The following is an 18,064-nucleotide window of genomic DNA, read 5'->3' on the forward strand; positions in this document are numbered from 1 at the left end:
CTGCTTAGGCAGGAAGCCCTACAACACTTCAGACAAATGGTTATCCAACATCTTCTTAAAGACTTCCAGTGCTGGAGCATTCACAACTTCTGGAGGCAAGTGGTTCCACTGATTAAGGAAATGTCTCCTTAGCTCTAGGTTGCTTGTCTCCTTGATAGGTTTGCACCCATTGCTTCTTGTCCTGCCCTCAGGTGCTTTGGAGAATAGATTGACTCCCTCTTCTTTGTGGCAACCCCTGAGATATTGGAAGATTGCTATCTTGTCTCCCTTAGTCCTCCTTTTCATTAAACAAAACTTACCTAGTTTCTGCAACCCTTCTTCATATGGTTTAGCCTCCAGTCCCCTAATCAACTTTGTTGCTCTTCCCAACAGAAATATTAGAGGTAGAAATATGGATTGATGTCCCAGGCTACAAGAAGGACTCCAAGTCCAGCCTTAGGCCGGTAAACTGGCAACGTTCTGCACCACAATCTTGTGAGGTGGGTTGGGCTGAGAGAGAGAATAACCAACTCAAAGTCACCCTGCCAGTTAACTTTTTCTGCACTTTCCCGAATGCTTTCCTATCCATTTAGCAGGGATGTCTTAACAGTATTATGACCCCTCGAACCGTCGAACTCCAAATCTTCCTCATTGAAAAGCTCAGTGTCTTAGCCACTGAGCCACCCTTAAAATTAAACATATATTTATTTTTGGCACTTACAACAAAATCACTGTTGAAACATTAAATATATGCTGGCCACAACAATTAATCAACATGATAAACATTCGAACAATACACCAGGCTTGAAAAACACAATAATGCTCAGTAAGCCATACAGTTGATGTACTTATATGATACAAGATGCATTGAAGGGTTAATGTACACAGATTAGTATGGGGCCCCTATGCTTGTGGGGGCCGCAGGCAACAGCCTATCAGGCCCCTGAATTAAGGCAGCCCTGAGTATCCTGGCATAAGACAGGAAATGAAGCATGAGGATGATCTTTATAAATATCCAAACTGCCACACAGATATTGAGGAAACATCTGGACCTAAAGAATCTCCTCAGAGAATTAGGAGGATGGTGTCCTCTCCTCACTTTGGACACCAGGGGGCAATGTTGTCACATCAAACTCCATGGCCTATGGGGGTGGGGTAGAGAATAAAACAAGCAGTTTGAGATATTGCTTCATTTTGAAAACGTGACAATGTTTTATTTTATTTTTTGTCATAGTACACTGAATGTTCTCTCAAGAGACTTTCACATCTCAGCCCTTTGGTCTTGATCACAAAGCTGAGGATTTTAATAAAATTGTTGATGTTTTTCAGGAGGGAAACTGTCTGGAAGGTTTAAGGGGATTTCACATTTCCATGCAGAGACATCACCAGCCAACGAAAGTCAGTATAGTCAAGGCTATAGTTTACAATATTGTTGTCCAATTAAAGGACTATGCAGCTAGAGTGGTCATTCTGTCTGTAATAGCGTAGCTGGAATAGTACGTCTGTGGCTAAGGGTTAATCAATGCCCCGTGTGACTCTTTTATCCCAACAGATATGCAAATCAAGACACAATTTCCCCTTTAAAGAAGCCCAATTCACTTTTAAGACAACACCCACCAACATAAACCTTGCGCTCTTTCCAGAATCCTCTCCGATCAATTTCATCTGTTCATTACAGGGAGCAAAAATGTGGCTAAACCTTCTGTCTATACTTGTAGTCCTCAAAGGTAATTATTGCCACTATGTATATTATTTAATGTTCTGCTCTTGCATACAAGATATCTATTAAAAAAGCTCCTTTCTTTTTAGGAGTCCAATGTCAAGTCCAGTTGATGGAGTCTGGGGGGGATGTGAGAAGACCTGGGGAGTCCCTCCGTCTCTCCTGCCAAGCCTCTGGATTCACCTTCAGCAGCTAAAGCATGGACTGGGTGAGACAGGCTCCAGGAAAAGGACTTGAATGGGTGGCATACATAAGCGGTGGTTCTGTTACTATTACATATTCAGACAAAGTGAAGGGACGCTTCACCATCTCCAGGGACAATGCCAAAAGCCAGCTGTATCTGCAAATGAACAGCCTCAAAACTGAAGATACAGGAGTCTATTACTGTGCAAGAGGCACAGTGAGAGGAAGTGAATCTGAAGCCAAACAAAAACCTTCCTTTCTTCACTTTTTAAATTTATGGAGCCCCAGGTCCTAGATTACTCAATGGAAGTAATCCATTTACTCTGCAGAGGGCAGAGAAGAGCAATAAGATGATTGACATCTGGAGGCTAAAACCTACAAAAAACTGTTGCAGGACTTGTGTATGGTTATCTAATGAAAAAAAGGACTAGGGGCAGTTGTTAACTTCAAAATTTGTACTACCAGTTTTTTGGGCTTGGAGTGTTGGGCATGACAGGGGAAGGATACTGCAAAATCCCCATTCCCACCCCCTCCAGGGGAAGGATACTGCAAAATCCCCTCCCTCACACTCTGGGGCCAAATAGAGGTGATGGTTGCTCGTTCTCCGAACTATTCAAAATTTCCGCTACTCCTTCTCCAAAACCTGTCCGAACCTGCTGAATTTCACCCCTGACTAGGGGTGATCTTTTCTGCATTAAATCTATATCATATGAATTGGGATCCTGTAAATAGGTTCACTGAGGTAATCTTGGAAACAAACTTGTGAATTCTTTATTTAGATTTAGGAAGGTTTAGAAATCTTCCCCTCATCACTTTGGACACAGGGGAGGAGGGCAATGAGCCACATGAAATCCCTTTCCTAATACAATGTGGGGGGGAGTGGGGAGGTAAGGAATAATTCAATTATCAATGGCCCTTTATCCACTTAACTTACACGGAAGAGAAATGGACTGGAATGTTAATTACGAAATGGACATGGAAGTTAGGTTCACTGAAATGTGCTAGGCAATGCCCTAAGGCAGGGGTGTCAAACTTGATTTCATTGGGGGCCACATCAGTTTTGTGTGTGACCTCGGGGGGCAGGGCTCGGGTGTGTGTGGGCAGGATGGGCATGGCCAGCTGAATGTCCCTTGTGTTGGGGTGTCTGTGGAGGTCCGAATACTCTGCCAGCCAAAACGGGCTTCCAAGCTCCACTTTTGGGTGCAACTGCCTCTTGCAACCCTCTGCCCGCAAAAATGGAGCTTGCAAGAACCACTTGCAGCCTTCCGGAGCTCCATTGTTGCAGGCAGAGTCACCACGGGCCAATCCTTCACTGTTTCCAGAGCAGACCTGCAGGGCCATGTATAAGCACTTTGGGTCTGATCTGGCCCCCTTGGCCTTGAGTTTGACCCTCCTTCCCTGAGGGGTTCTTTTTTCCCAACCGATATGTAAATTTAGGTTCAATTTCCCCTTTAAAGAAACCCCAGGCTTTCCCTCTTCAGACAACACCCACCAACACAAACCTTACACTATTTCATGAATCCACTCTTTTCAGGTTCTTCTACTCATTACAAGGAACAAAAATGTGGCTAAACCATGTGTTCTTACTAGGAATCCTAAGAGGTCGTTATTTCAACTACCTGTATCTTTCCTAGTATAAGACACATATTTTCCCCCCAAAAGAAGGTGAAAATTGGGGTGTGTTTTATACACTGAATACAGCATTTTGGGCCTGTTTTCACAAAAGAGTAACTAAGATTGTAATAAGTCTGAAGGGTAAAACACATGACAGTTGGAAGCCTTATTTCCAAAATTTCAGGTCTATCATGTTCAGCGAGAAGCTAAGAATCTTTATAAAATATTATATCTTTAATTTTTGTCACCAGAGAAAATGTCTACATAGTTCAAAAATTTGCTAGATATGAAAACATTGAGGAACATATTATATTTGGCTGATATGAATTTTTTAAAAATAAATTGCATGTAAATATATACACCAATAAAGAAGATTGTAAAGAAATAAATTGTCTCAATATATTAAAAAAGAAGTTTACTTCTCAAGCAGAGTTGGGTTTCACATAATTTAATTACGTGTTCGCCACACACTGAAAATGTACCTGCATGCCTTTTGCGCATGCACTTTGCTCCCATGTGAAGCTTGCATGCATGCATGTGCCTTAGAAAACATAGCTGAATAGAACGGCATAGCGCCGGGTCAGGTGGGTGGGCCAACCTACAGGTTGCCACTACCGGTTCTCCAGAAACAATCCGAACAGTCTGAAAACCCCCACAGTTCTTGAGAGACTATAATCCTGACTAATAAGCCATGTCTGACTTTAGAACAGAAATTAGAGCATATTGAAGCTTCCCTGCAATTTAATGTATTTGGAGTTTCCCATAATATAAAAAAGCAATTTTGCAGAAAACCTCAGAAGTGCTACCTTTTACCCTCCTCTCTAATAAATAAGTTTATTCTCTATTACTGTGCATCCTTTTAAGACCTGTTGGATTTTTCCAAGCCTAAATTTTACTTAATGTACAATCAACTGGTCCTTTCTCCCATAAACTCACAGGCAAAACAATTGTGTCCCAATCCTTTTCTTAATTGAAAAATACATGTGCAAGTTATATTCACTGAAATGTATCAATCAACGCCCTGTGTGGCTCTTTTATCCCAATAGATATGCAAATCAAGGAACAATTTCCCCTTTAAAGGAGTCCAATGGTTTGCCTCCCAAATAAACATTTTGCTATTTCCTGATCTATCTCTTTTCACTTCCTGCCAATCATTAGAGTGGGCAAACATGTGGCTAAACCTTGTGTCCTTACTAGCATTCCTCAAAGGTAATTATGACCCCTAACTAAAGTGTATTTGTTGTGCTCTTGTATACAGGAGATCTCATTAAAATATATTTATGTTTAGGAGTCCAGTCTCAAGTCCAGTTGGTGGAGTCTGGAGGGGATGTGAGAAGACCTGGGGAGTCCCTCCATCTTTCCTGCCAAGCCTCTGGATTCACCTTCAGCAACTATGGGATGATCTGGGTGAGACAGGCTCCTGGGAAAGGACTGGAATGGGTTGCACGCATCTATACTGATTCTAGTAAAAAGTTCTACTCAGACAATGTGAAGGGCCGCTTCACCATCTCCAGGGACAATGCCAAAAGCCAGCTGTATCTGCAAATGAACAGCCTCAAAGCTGAAGACACGGCAATCTATTACTGTGCGAGAGACACAGTGAGTGGAAGTGAATCTGAAGCCAAGCAAAAACCTTCCTTTCTTCAGAAAAGCTCTTCAACTTGACTGAGCCACAGATCAGGGATCAGTCAATGAGGATTGATGACTGTCTAAGGAGAAGGCCAGGAGATTTTGTTCTAGGTATCAAAGGGTTTGCTGTGACAAAACCAAAAAATCCAAGACAGCTTCCCTGTTTGCCAATTTGGCTTCTCTGGAATGGAATGTAGTTATTTTTTTAGTGTCAGGGCAGAAGGATGGAATGAAACTTTTGGATAATCCTTCTCAATATCCAAACTGGTAAACACACATCAGAGAAATAGCTGCCGTTATAGAATCTCCTTGGAGATTCAAGAAGAGGCGTCCTCTGCTAAGTTTTGACCCTGCGGGCAATGTTGTCACAAAATCCAACTGCCTTTCACCTGGAGAAGTTGTGTTATGGAATAAAACATGTATAATTATATATATTTTCTTATCACAGGATAACAGAGTTGGGAGAGACCTTGGAGGTCTTCTAGTCCAATCACCAGCTCAAGTAGGGGTCCCTATACCTGTCATGGCGAACCTATGACACGCATGCCACAGGTGGCACATGGAGCCATATCTGCCAGCATGCAAGCAGCACGTATGTGTGTGCTGGCCAGTTGATTTTTGGACTTCTGGAGGGCAGGAGGAGGCAGCTTTCCCCCTCCTGAGGCTTCAGAAAAGCCTCTGGACCTCGGGGAGGGTGAAAAACAGGTCCAATGGGACAACTGGGATTTTGTTTCTGAATATGGTACATTGTGCATTGTGGGTGTCGGGCATGCGCTCATGTGCTATCCCACATTTTGGCATGTGTTTACAAAAAGGTACCCCACATCATTTAAAGACAATAGTTGTACAGCCTCTTCTTAAAAACCTCCAGTGATGTGACCCCCAGAAAAATTAAGTGGCCTACTTCCACTTAATCTTCCAGGGAAAGATTGAAGGCAAATGAGGTCCAGGCAGAAGAAAAACACCATGGCTTCAAAACTTAAGGGACAGGTTTGGACAAAATTCAGAAGCACTTTTTCATGGGGCTGTTGACAAAAATAGAATTGCCAACACGACCACCCGCACTGCATTTCGGACATTAAAGCATTAAAGAGAGTCCAGAGATGTTTTACATGAAGAGTACTCAACTTCTCTGCCCGTAATAAAATTCCTTATACCACCAGGCTTGAAATTTTAGGCCTGGATAACCATGAACTACACTGTCCACATTGCCACCTCAGCTTAGTACACAAGATTATCTGCCATAACGCCTATATAAGTATATATTATAAAGATATTCTGTTGTTGATAAATAATTTTAATAAGGAAGTAATCAAAAATTGGTCTATATATGAAGTGAGTCTTTAGAATACCTTGCTGAAAAATGAAGGAATAACATCTTTGTTTGAATGTCTGACGTACAAGGACATAATACATAATTGAAAATAGAGATATACAAACATAAATAGTGGGTAATTCTTTTTTTATATATTGTAAAAATATTCAGAATGGAATAAGTGATTATATAAAGGTATATTGTTATTAAACAGACAAGAATGTAAGGGAATTAGGTTTATTGAAAAAAAATATTCATTGCAATTGAATATATGTTGTACAATGAAAGTGAGGTATTTAGTTATATTAGATGGAAAATCTGTGATTATATATGTAATTGAGAATATGGATACAAAAACACTTCTAATGAAACGACATGGATGAGAATTTTTTTTATGTTGTCTTTCTTTTTATGTTTAAAAATAAAAGAAAAAAAATTGAAAAATAAAAGATTATCTGCCATAATGCCCTGTTAATGACTGCTTTTACTTTAACTGCAATAACACAAGGGCTATCAATAGATACAAGCTAAATGTAATCCATTCTTATCTTGATTGTAGGAAAAACGATTTCAGCAATAGGGTAGCAAATGTGATCCTCTTGTTAGTTCCTCTAAACCCCAAACCTTTTACCTTAAACTGTCTACCGTGGACCTTATGCATTTTTTAAAAGCTTCCTAAGGGGGCATTCAGAAGTGCACCAGTGTGCCTACCATCCCTGTCCTACTGTCCCATTTATATGTACTCTTTTTATGTGTGTTTATGGCTATGTTTTCCTTATTTATATCCATTTATTTGTGCCATTTTATCATGTGTTTTCATTCTTTTTTCCTTGTACTTGTTGACAAACAAACAAACAACAAAAACAAATAAACATCCAATGATGAATATGGCACAACAAGAAGAAGGAGATGGAACATCTACTATAAACGGTTTTTTTAAAAAAAATCAACGGTGTTTGTCATCGAAAATATGTCGATTGATTTCAAATCTTTCCTGGAAATGAAAACGATATGAAGGACTGGATCCATTTTATTTTATTTCTGTAATCGTTCAATGAAAAGTCCTCAGGAAAATTGTACATCTTGGGAGACTTCAATGTGAAAATGAGAATTTTCATAAAAAGATGGATTTGGGGTCCTCGTCACCAGAGAAACTTATCTAGGCCTTTCAAATCTTTTCTGGAAATGGAAACAACATGAAAGAATCATATTGTCTTATTCCAAACACATATCAAACAGCTAAAATATTATAGATATAAAGATGTAAACAGAGGTTTTTAAACTTTCTCTCAATGGAATTCTAAAAACTTAGCATCTCGAGAGAGTATAAGCTTTATTCAGAAGCCATTTACACAAGATAACTGAAAGCAAACAATATTTTGGATAATACAAAGATAATGGTTTATCATTCTCTCAATTGTTTATTAATTGAGATACTATATTTGGTCAGAATATGAATTCAGTTTCTGAGTTGATTTGACTCAACTAGTCTAGCACTCAAAGTGTTCCTTGAAGCTTAACTGTCATTTAATGTATTTGGGATGTTCCATAAAATAAACAAAGGTTAAGGAAGCAATTAAGGGATGCGGTGGCTCAGTGGCTAAGATGCTAATAAACTCTAATAAACAAGTTTACTCTCTATTGTTTTACATCATTTCGAGAACTGTTGATTTTATTTTCAAGCCTTTGTTTTACTTAATATACAATAAATTTGTCCTTTCTCCATTAACTGACGGGGAGGAGATATAACACAATCCTGTTCTTAATTGAAAAATGCACAAGAAAGCTATATTCACTGAAATGTATTAATCAATGCCCTGTGTGGCTCTTTTATCCCAAAAGATATGCAAATCGAGAGACAATTTCCCCTTAAAAGAGCTCAATGATTTGTCTTTTCATAAAACTCCCACCAACATAAACCTTCTGCTATTTCCATAATCCACTCCTATCAATTTCATTTATTCACTACAGGGAGCAAAAATGTGGTTAAACCTTCTGTCCATACTTGTAGTTCTCAAAAGTAATTATTGCCATTATATAGATTATTGCTATATATTGCTCTTGCATGCAAGAGATCTATTAAAAAAAGCTCCTTTCCTTTTAGGAATCAAATCTCAAGTCCAGTTGGTGGAGTCTGGAGGGGATGTGAGAAGACCTGGAGAGTCCCTCCGTCTCTCCTGCCAAGCCTCTGGATTCACCTTCAGCAGCTATGGCATGTACTGGGTGAGACAGGCTCCAGGGAAAGGACTGGAATGGGTAGCCCGCATAAGTACAGGCTCATCTCCTCCCACTTACTACCCAGACAAAGTCAAGGGATGCTTCACCATCTCCAGGGATGATTCCCGCAGCCAATTGCATCTGAAAATGAACAATCTGAAACCGGAGGACACAGCTGTCTATTATTGTGTGAGAGACACATTGAGAGGAAGTGAATCTGAAACCAGACAAAAACATTCTTATCTTTCAGTAGCCCTCAAATTTAGGAAATCATAGAAATTTGAGTATATTTTTTGCACTAGGATTGGGAAGGACTGAATAAATCTATATCAGTTCAGTTCAGTTTATTACAGTCATAGACCAGAACAAATAAAAACACTCAGTAAATATACAATTGAAAATTCCAGGATCAAATGAATAGATAACAACTAAAATCCATGATAAAATCCCGTCTGTCAATTATACATGGTCTAATTAAGGGGTTGGCAACCTTAAACAATCAAAGAGCCACAAAGGTCTCAACCAGACACCCTCCATTCAATTCTTGAGCTGACTGGAAGTCCCATTTACCCACCATAGAGTCTACTCCTAGTGCAAAATCCTTTTTCCTCTGCCTGTCCTAACTGAAAGCCCTATCAATTGTGGAGCTCACCAGAAACACCCCCCTTTGCCATTGAGTCTCCTCCTGGAGTACCCTGTTCCCCCCAAACCGGAAGCTCCTCTCAAATTTGTGTTGCCAACTGGAAACAGGGAGCCGCAACAGAGGGATGAAAGAGCCACATGCAGCTCCAGAGCCATGAGTTGCTGACCCCTGGTGAACTACACTAAAATTATAATCAAACTGTGTTGCCCATCGTCAGTTTTATACTAAAGAATTAAGCAGTGCAACAGGTTTCCAACATTTCTTGTCTAAGACAACTATGGTGTTTTAGACATGTTTTTTTTTTTTCTGATGGGCGCAGAATCTAGCTACCTGCCCTGTAGTTATGGAATGTTCATTATCAAATACTTTGGCCACCTAATGAGAAGGAAGGACTCACTGGAGAAAAGCCTAATACTGGGAACAACGGAGGGCAATAGATAAAGGGGACAACAGAGAATGAGGTGGCTGGATGGCATCAAAAACATAGGATGTTTTGCAGCCACGGCGGGTGTGTGTGTGGGCAAGGTCCCCCACCCCCACCCCCAGTTCAATGCTTCCAGTTTGGGCGAACCAGTCCAAACCAGCTGAATACCACCTCTGTAACCAGAAGATTCAGCAATCTATTACTGCGCAAGAGACACAAAAGGGGGAAATGAATCTGAAGCCAAATGAAACCATTTCTTTCTTCACTCTTCAACCTTACTGAGTCCCAGGTCCTGGACTAGTCAATGAAGTTTGATCCCTTTCTAGTGAGAAATTCAGGTAGAACTGATTTCTTCCAGGTAGCAAAGAGTTTGGTGTAAGAAAATGAAATATTCCAAGTTAACTTACTTGGTTTGAAAGCCAGTAGTTGCATTACCAGAAGGATAGAATCAAGATCGTGTGAAGTACAAGTACCACTTCATAAAGCCTTAGTAAGGTCACACCTGGAGAACTGCACCCAGTCTTAGTCACCACATTTGTAAAAAGATGTGGAAACTTTGGAAAGATGACAGAGAAGAACAACTAAGATGGTTAAAAGTCTGGAGGGAAAAACACATGAAGAACGTTTGGAAGCTTTATTTTGAAAATTTCAGATCTATAATGCTCCAGGAGAAGCTGAGAATCTTTATAAAATGATATATCATTAATGTTTGTCACCAGATAAAATGTCTGAATATTTCAAATCTTTCCTGGATATGAAATCATTGAGGTGCATATTATATTTGGCTCGTGTGAAAAATATATATTTAAAAATGCATGCAGATATATACACCAATCTAGGAGATTGTAAAGTTCGCCTCAATGTATTACAAAAGAACTTAGTCGAGAGACTACAATCCTTACTAACAAGCCATGTCTGACTTTAGAACAGAAATCAGAGCTTATTGAAGCTTCCTTGCAATTTAATGTATTTATTTATTTTTATTTATATATTTTGTTTGTCAAACATGCACAAGGTAACAGGTATAAGAATGAACATAAACCTGAACAAAGGAAAAGGGGGTAAGTAGGACAGGGACGGTAGGAACACTGGTGTGCTTATGTACAACCCCTCTTAGGAATGGGGAGAGGTCCATGGTAGACAGTTGGAGGTTGAAGCCGTGAAGGGTTTGATGATGTACCAACAGAGTCAGGTAGAGCATTCCAGGCGTTGACCACTCTGTTGCTGAAGTCGCATTTTCTGCAATCGAGGTTGGAGGGGTTTACCTTGAGTTTGTTTCAATTGTTTGCCCGTGTATCATTGTGGTTCAAGCTGGACTAGTCGTTGACAGGTAAGACGTTGTAGCAGAGAATTCTGTGTACTGTTGCTTAGATCACATCGTAGGACGTATTTGAGGTTTTCAATAAAATAAAAAAGCGATTTTGCAGGAAACATCAGATGTGGTAGCCTTTTGATGTCCGCTCCAATAAACAAGTTTACTCTTGATTGCGTTGCATCATTTTGAGAACTGTGGATTTTATTTTCAAGCCTTTGTTTTACTTAATATGCAATAAATTTGTCCTTTCTCCATTAACTGATTGGGGGGATGTAACACAATCCTTTCCTTAGTTGAAAAATGCACAAGAAAGCTATATTCACTGAAATGTATTAATCAATGCCCTGTATGGCTCTTTTATCCCAACAGATATGCAAATCGAGAGACAATTTCCCCTTAAAAGAGCCCAATGGTTTGCCTTTTCAGACAACTCCCACCAACATAAACCTTGTGCTATTTCCAGAATCCTCTAGAATCCTATCAATTTCATCTATTAGCAAAAATGTGGCTAAACCTTCTCTCCATACTTGTAGTCCTCAAAGGTAATTATTGCCACTACATAGATTATTGCTATGTTCTCTTCTTGCATGCAAGAGATCAATTTTAAAAAGCTGCTTTCTTTTTAGGAGTCCAATCTCAAGTCCAGTTGGTGGAGTCTGGAGGGGATGTGAGAAGACCTGGGGAGTCCCTCCGTCTCTCCTGCCAGGCCTCTGGATTCACCTTCAGCAGCTATGGGATGAGCTGGGTGAGACAGGCTCCAGGGAAAGGACTGGAATGGGTGTCCCTCATAAACACAGCTTCTAGCACTTACTACTCTGACAAAGTCAAGGGACGCTTCACCATCTCCAGGGACAATGCCAAAAGTCAGCTGTATCTGCAAATGAACATCCTCAAAACTGAAGACACAGGAGTCTATTACTGTGCAAAACACACAGAGAGAGGAAGTGAATCTGAAGCCAAACAAAAACCTTCCTTTCTTCACACTCGAAATTTATGGAGCCCCAGGTCCTAGATTACTCAATGGTAGTAATCCATTTACTCTCCAGAGGGCAGAGAAGAGCAATAAGATGATTGAAATCTGGAGGCCCGAATACTCTGCCAGCCAAAACGGGCTTCCGAGTTCCACTTTTCAGTCCAACTGCCTCTTGCAACCCTCTGCCAGTAAAAATGGAGCTTGCAAGAGCCACTTGTGGCCTTCCGGACCTCCATTGCTGCAGGCTTTCGAACCACGGGCCAGTCCTTCGCTGTTTCCAGAGCAACCAATATGTAAATTTAGATTCAATTTCCCCTTTAAAGAAACCCCATGCTTTCCCTCTTCAAACAACACCCACCAACACAAACCTTACACTATTTCATGAATCCTCTCTTTTCAGTTTCTTCTACTCATTACAGGAAATACAAATGTGGCTAAACCATTGTTCTTACTAGGAATCCTAAGAGGTCATTATTTCAACTACCTGTATTTTTCCAAGTATAAGACATACATTTTCCCCCAAAAAAGAAGGTGAAAATCTGGGTGTGTTTTAAACACCATATACAGCATTTATGGCCCGTTTTTTGTGAAAGAGCAACTAAGATCTTTATTAGTATGAAGAATAAAACACATGAAGAACAGTTTGAAGCCTTATTTCCAAAATTTCACATCTGTAATACTCAGAGAGAAGCTGAGAATCTTTATAAAATGTTATATCTTTATTGTTTGTCACCAGAGAAAATGTCTACGTATTTCAAATTTTTGCTAGATATGAAAACATTGAGGAACATATTATATTTGGCTGATATGATTTTTTAAAAAATAAATTTCATACAAATATATACACCAATAAAGAAGATTGTAAAGTAATACATTGTCTCAATGTATTAAAAAAGAACTTGATTTCTCAAGCAGAGATGGGGTTCACATAATTTTATTACCGGTTCGCCGCACACTGAAAATGTCCATGCACAACTTTTGCGCATGCACTTTGCTCCCATGTGAATCTTGCATGAATGCATGTGCCTTAGAAAACATAGTTAAATAGAACGGCATAGCGCCGGGTCTGGTGTGTGTGTGTGGGGGGGCAACCTACAGGTTGCTACTACCGGTTCACTACCGATTTGAACTGGCTGAAAACCCCCACTGTTCTTGAGAGAGTATAATCCTTACTAATAAAACATGTCTGAGTTTAGAACAGAAATCAGAGCATATTGGAGCTTCCCTGCAATTTAAGGTAAGTGCTGGACTTTTGATGTCCTCTCTAATAAATTAGTCTATTCTCTTATTACCCTGCATCCTTTTAAGATGTGTTGGATTTTTTCAAGCCTTTGTTTTACTTAATGTACAATCAACTGGTACTTCCTCCCATAAACTCACAGGGAAAACAATTGTGTCCCAATCCTTTTCTTAATTGAAAAAGGCATGTGCAAGTTATATTCACTGAAATGTATCAATCAACACCCTGTGTGGCTCTTTTATCCCAACAGATATGCAAATCTGTATGTAGTTGAATGAATGGTCCCACTTTTTATTGTATTACCGCTGTAATCTGTGTTTTTTAATTATCGTGTGGGGATTGCTTGGGTGAGTGAATGGTATGTTGAGTATATGGGATTGTATGTAAGTGTGTGAGTGACCCACTTTTATTGTTATTACTGTTGTATTTGTGTATTTTAATAATTACATGGGGACTGGTTGTGTGAGTGTCTGAGTATGCTTGACTCGGAGGACCTGCTAGGGAAGGCGGGGGGTACCGGGGTGGTTGGGGGGACCACGGCCACGGGAGTGGGTCGGAGCATTGCGGTCGTGACAGGGAGAGGCAGATACGGCGGGGACCTTAGGGCTAGCCATTACCGGGGAAGGAGGGTTCGCTACATTACAGAGATCCCTCCTTCCGGCCCTTTGAGTCCCACTCCAAGACCAGATGGCGCGAGTAGCCAGGACCCTGGTCTCAGGCTGCTGTTGCTAAATGCCAGGTCTGTTATTCACAAGGCTCCCCTCGTCCGGGACTTAATTGTTGACGAGAGGGCAGACCTGGCATGTATTACTGAAACCTGGCTGGGCACAGAAGGAGGAGTCCCCCTTGTAGAGATGTGCCCAGAGGGATTTCAGGTGCTTCATCAGCCGAGAGCCCAGGGAAGGGGTGGCGGTGTGGCTATTGTTATCCGGGAGTCTCTGTTACCTCGTAGGGTCCCTGCTCCGGAGCTTGTCGGGTGTGAGTCCCTGCTGATAAAGTTGGACCTCAGGGGTCAAGTGGGTTTGCTGCTAACGTACCTGCCTCCCAACTGCGTTGCAGCATCCCTCCCCTCACTCCTCGAGTCAGTAGCCGAGCTGGCAGTTGAGCTCCCCAGGCTTATAGTTCTGGGGGACTTTAACTTGCCATCGCTCGGTGAACGCTCTGATGGGGCGCAGGAGTTCATGGCTTCCATGACAGCCATGGGCTTGACCCAGGTAATTCGGGGCCCAACCCATACAGCGGGTCACATGCTCGACCTCGTATTTCTCTCGGAGCAGTGGATGTGTGATCTTGGTCTGAGGGGTAATGAGATCATACCCCTGTCGTGGTCAGACCACTGCCTACTGAGGCTTGACTTCCGGAGGCCAAACCCCCACCATAGGGAGGAGGAACCGACCAGGTGGTTCCGCCCCAGGCGACTCATGGACCCTTTGAGGTTCCAGACGGAGCTTGGGGTAATTCCTGACGCTCTCGCCCACAGTTCGGTGGAGGCTCTGGTTGCCGCCTGGTATTCGGCGGCATCGGAGTCTCTTGACCGGATTGCGCCACTACGGCCCCTCCGGGCCAGTGGATCCCGGAGACCGCCTTGGTTCACCGAGGAACTCCGGGAGAAGAAGCGCCGGAGGAGATGCCTAGAGCACCTGTGGAGGTCCGATAAGTCCGAGGCGAACCAAGCACTTCTGACCACCTGCACCAAAGATTACATCCGGGCACTAAGAGATGCCAAAAGAACGCATATCTCTGCCTTGGTTGCGTCTGCCGAGTCACGCCCAGCCGCCCTGTTTAGGATCACCCGTTCCCTCCTTAATAGGAGGGATCTGGGAGATCCCTTGCAGGGTAGGGCTGAGGACTATGCCCAGTTCTTGGCGGACAAAGTTGCTCGGTTTCGATCGGACTTGGACTCCACCACAGTAGATCCAGCCGAGACACAGGGGGATTACTTGGCAAACCATCTCTGGGTTGAGTTCCAGGATGTTGCCTCCGGGGATGTGGACAGGGCCATTCGAGCTGTAAGTTCCTCCACCTGTATTTTGGACCCGTGTCCCTCCTGGCTGGTTGCCAACAGCAGGGAGGTGACACATGGCTGGATCCAGGCGGTCGTGACCGCCTCCCTTCGGGAGGGGCACTTCCCCGCCGCACTTAAAGCGGCAGTGGTGAGACCCCTCCTGAAGAAACCATCTTTGGATCCAGCCATTTTAAACAACTATCGTCCTGTCTCCAACCTCCCCTTTATTGGGAAGGTTGTTGAGAAGGTGGTGGCCTTTCAGCTTCAACGGGCCTTGGAGGAAGCTAGTTATCTTGACCCCTTCCAGTCCGGCTTCAGACCTGGTTACAGCACAGAAACTGCTTTGGTCGCATTGATCGATGATCTCTGGAGGGCCAGAGATGGAGGCCATGCGTCCATCCTGGTTCTCCTTGACCTCTCAGCGGCTTTCGATACCATCGACCATGGTATCCTTCTGCGACGACTGCGGGAGGTGGGGGTGGGAGGCACTGTTTTGCAGTGGTTCTCCTCTTACCTCTCGGACAGGTCGCAGTCGGTGTTGGTCGGGGGGCAGAGATCGTCCCTGAGGCCCCTAACATGTGGGGTGCCGCAGGGTTCGGTCTTATCCCTCCTACTTTTTAACATATACATGAAACCGCTGGGTGAGATCATTCGGAGGCACGGGATAAAATACCACCAATTCGCGGATGATACACAATTGTATCTGTCCGCCCCGTGCCAACTCAATGAAGCGGTGGACGTGATGAGCCAGGGCCTTGAGGCCGTTAAGAACTGGATGAGCGCTAACAAACTGGTACTCAACCCGGACAAGACCGAGTGGCTGTTGTGCTTCCCTCCCAATAATTTGGCTGACATTCCAACACTCAGGCTGGGGGGTCAAATTTTATACCCCTCAGACAGGGTCCGTAACTTAGGAGTCCTCCTGGATTCACAGCTGACTTTCGACCATCAGCTGTCGGCTGTGACCAGGGGGGCATTTGCCCAGGTTCGCCTGGTCCGCCAGTTACGGCCCTACCTGAACCAGGAGGCTCTCGCAACAGTCACTCGAGCCCTTGTGATCTCTAGGCTGGAATACTGCAATGGGCTCTACATGGGGTTGCCCTTGAAGAGCATCCGGTGACTGCAGTTAGTCCAGAATGCAGCCGCGCGAGTGATAGTGGGCGCACCGCGGTGCGCCCACATTACACCCATCCTCCGCGAGCTGCACTGGCTACCTGTCGGTCTCCGGGTGCGCTTCAGGGTATTGATGACCACCTTTAAAGCACTCCATGGTAGTGGATCTGGATATTTGAGAGATCGCCTTCTGCCGATCACCTCCCTCCGACCGATTAGATCGCACAGGCTGGGCCTCCTCCGAATTCCATCCGCCAGTCAATGTCGACTGGCGACTACACGGAGGAGAGCCTTTTCTGTTGCAGCTCCGACTCTGTGGAACGAGCTCCCCGTTGAGATTCGTACCCTCACCACCATCCAGACCTTCCGCACAGCCCTCAAGAGCTGGCTCTCCCAGCAGGCCTGGGGATAGGTTTCCAAATTACCCGCCCGAGTGTTGACTGTTGAGTGTATGTTGTGGTTTACCATTTTATTTTGTTCACTATTGTTTGTCTCTTGGTACTGCACCCCCTCCCCTTGTGATTGTAAGCCGCCCTGAGTCCCCTCAGGGAGAAGGGCGGCCTATAAATCTCAATAAAATGAAAAAAATGAAATGAAATCAAGGAACAATTTCCCCTTTAAAGGAGTCCAATGGTTTGCCTCCCAAATAAACATTGTGTTATTTCCTGATCTATCTCTTTTCACTTCCTGCCAATCAGCAGAGTGGGCAAACATGTGGCTAAACCTCGTGTCCTTACTAGCAGTCCTCAAAGGTAATTATTATCTCTAACTAAAGTGTATTTCCATGTTGTGCTCTTGTACACGGGAGATCACATAAAAATATATATTTCTGTTTAGGAGTCCAGTCCCAAGTCCAGTTGGTGGAGTCTGGGGGGGATGTGAGAAGACCTGGGGAGTCCCTCCGTCTCTCCTGCCAAGCCTCTGGATTCACCTTCAGCAACTATGGGATGAACTGGATGAGACAGGTTCCTGGGAAAGGACTGGAATGGGTTGCACTCATCTATTATGATTCCAGTAAAAGGTTCTACTCAGACAAAGTGAAGGGCCGCTTCACCATCTCCAAGGACAATCCCAAAAGCCAGCTGTCTCTGCAAATGAACAGCCTCAAAGCTGAAGACACGGCAATCTATTACTGTGCGAGAGACACAGTGAGGGGAAGTGAATCTGAAGCCAAGCAAAAACCTTCCTTTCTTCAGAAAAGCTCTTCAACTTGACTGAGCCACAGATCAGGGATCAGTCAATGAGTCTAAGGAGAAGGTCAGGAGATTTTGTTCTAGGTATCAAAGGGTTTGCTGTGACAAAACAAAAAAAATCCAAGACAACTTCCCTGTTTGCCAGTTGATTTGGCTTCCCTGGAATGGAATGTAGTTTTTTTAGTGTCAGGGCAGAAGGATGGAATGAAACTTTTGGATAATCCTTCTCAATATCCAAACTGGTAAACACACATCAGAGAAATAGCTGCCGTTATAGAATCTCCTTGGAGATTCAAGAAGAGGCGTCCTCTGCTAAGTTTTGACCTGCGGGCAATGTTGTCACAGAATCCAACTGCCTTTGCAGTTGGAGAAGTTGTGTTATGGAATAAAACATGTATAATTATATATATTTTCTTATCACAGGATAACAGAGTTGGGAGAGACCTTGGAGGTCTTCTAGTCCAATCACCAGCTCAAGCAGGGGGCCCTATACCTGTCATG

At 43.1% G+C, this 18,064-nt stretch overlaps 1 protein-coding gene and 1 gene segment (V, D, J or C); both read left to right on the top strand.

Annotated features, from left to right (window-relative positions):
- Positions 1 to 4,665: 4,665 nt before the first annotated feature.
- Positions 4,666 to 5,161, top strand: LOC116521934. The segment is given in 2 exon segments: positions 4,666 to 4,705; positions 4,785 to 5,161. Coding segments are annotated over 2 exon segments (417 nt in total).
- A 6,380-nt stretch (positions 5,162 to 11,541) lies between these two features.
- On the top strand, positions 11,542 to 17,584 carry LOC116521935. The gene is made up of 5 exons (XM_032236559.1): positions 11,542 to 11,581; positions 11,666 to 11,979; positions 12,749 to 12,761; positions 17,069 to 17,122; positions 17,208 to 17,584. The coding sequence occupies exons 1-5, from the start codon at positions 11,542 to 11,544 to the stop codon at positions 17,582 to 17,584; spliced, it is 798 nt and encodes a 265-aa protein (XP_032092450.1).
- The last annotated feature ends 480 nt before the right edge of the window (positions 17,585 to 18,064 follow it).

Source organism: Thamnophis elegans, chromosome Z, assembly GCF_009769535.1.
Source record: "Thamnophis elegans isolate rThaEle1 chromosome Z, rThaEle1.pri, whole genome shotgun sequence".
Lineage (NCBI taxonomy): Eukaryota > Metazoa > Chordata > Lepidosauria > Squamata > Colubridae > Thamnophis > Thamnophis elegans.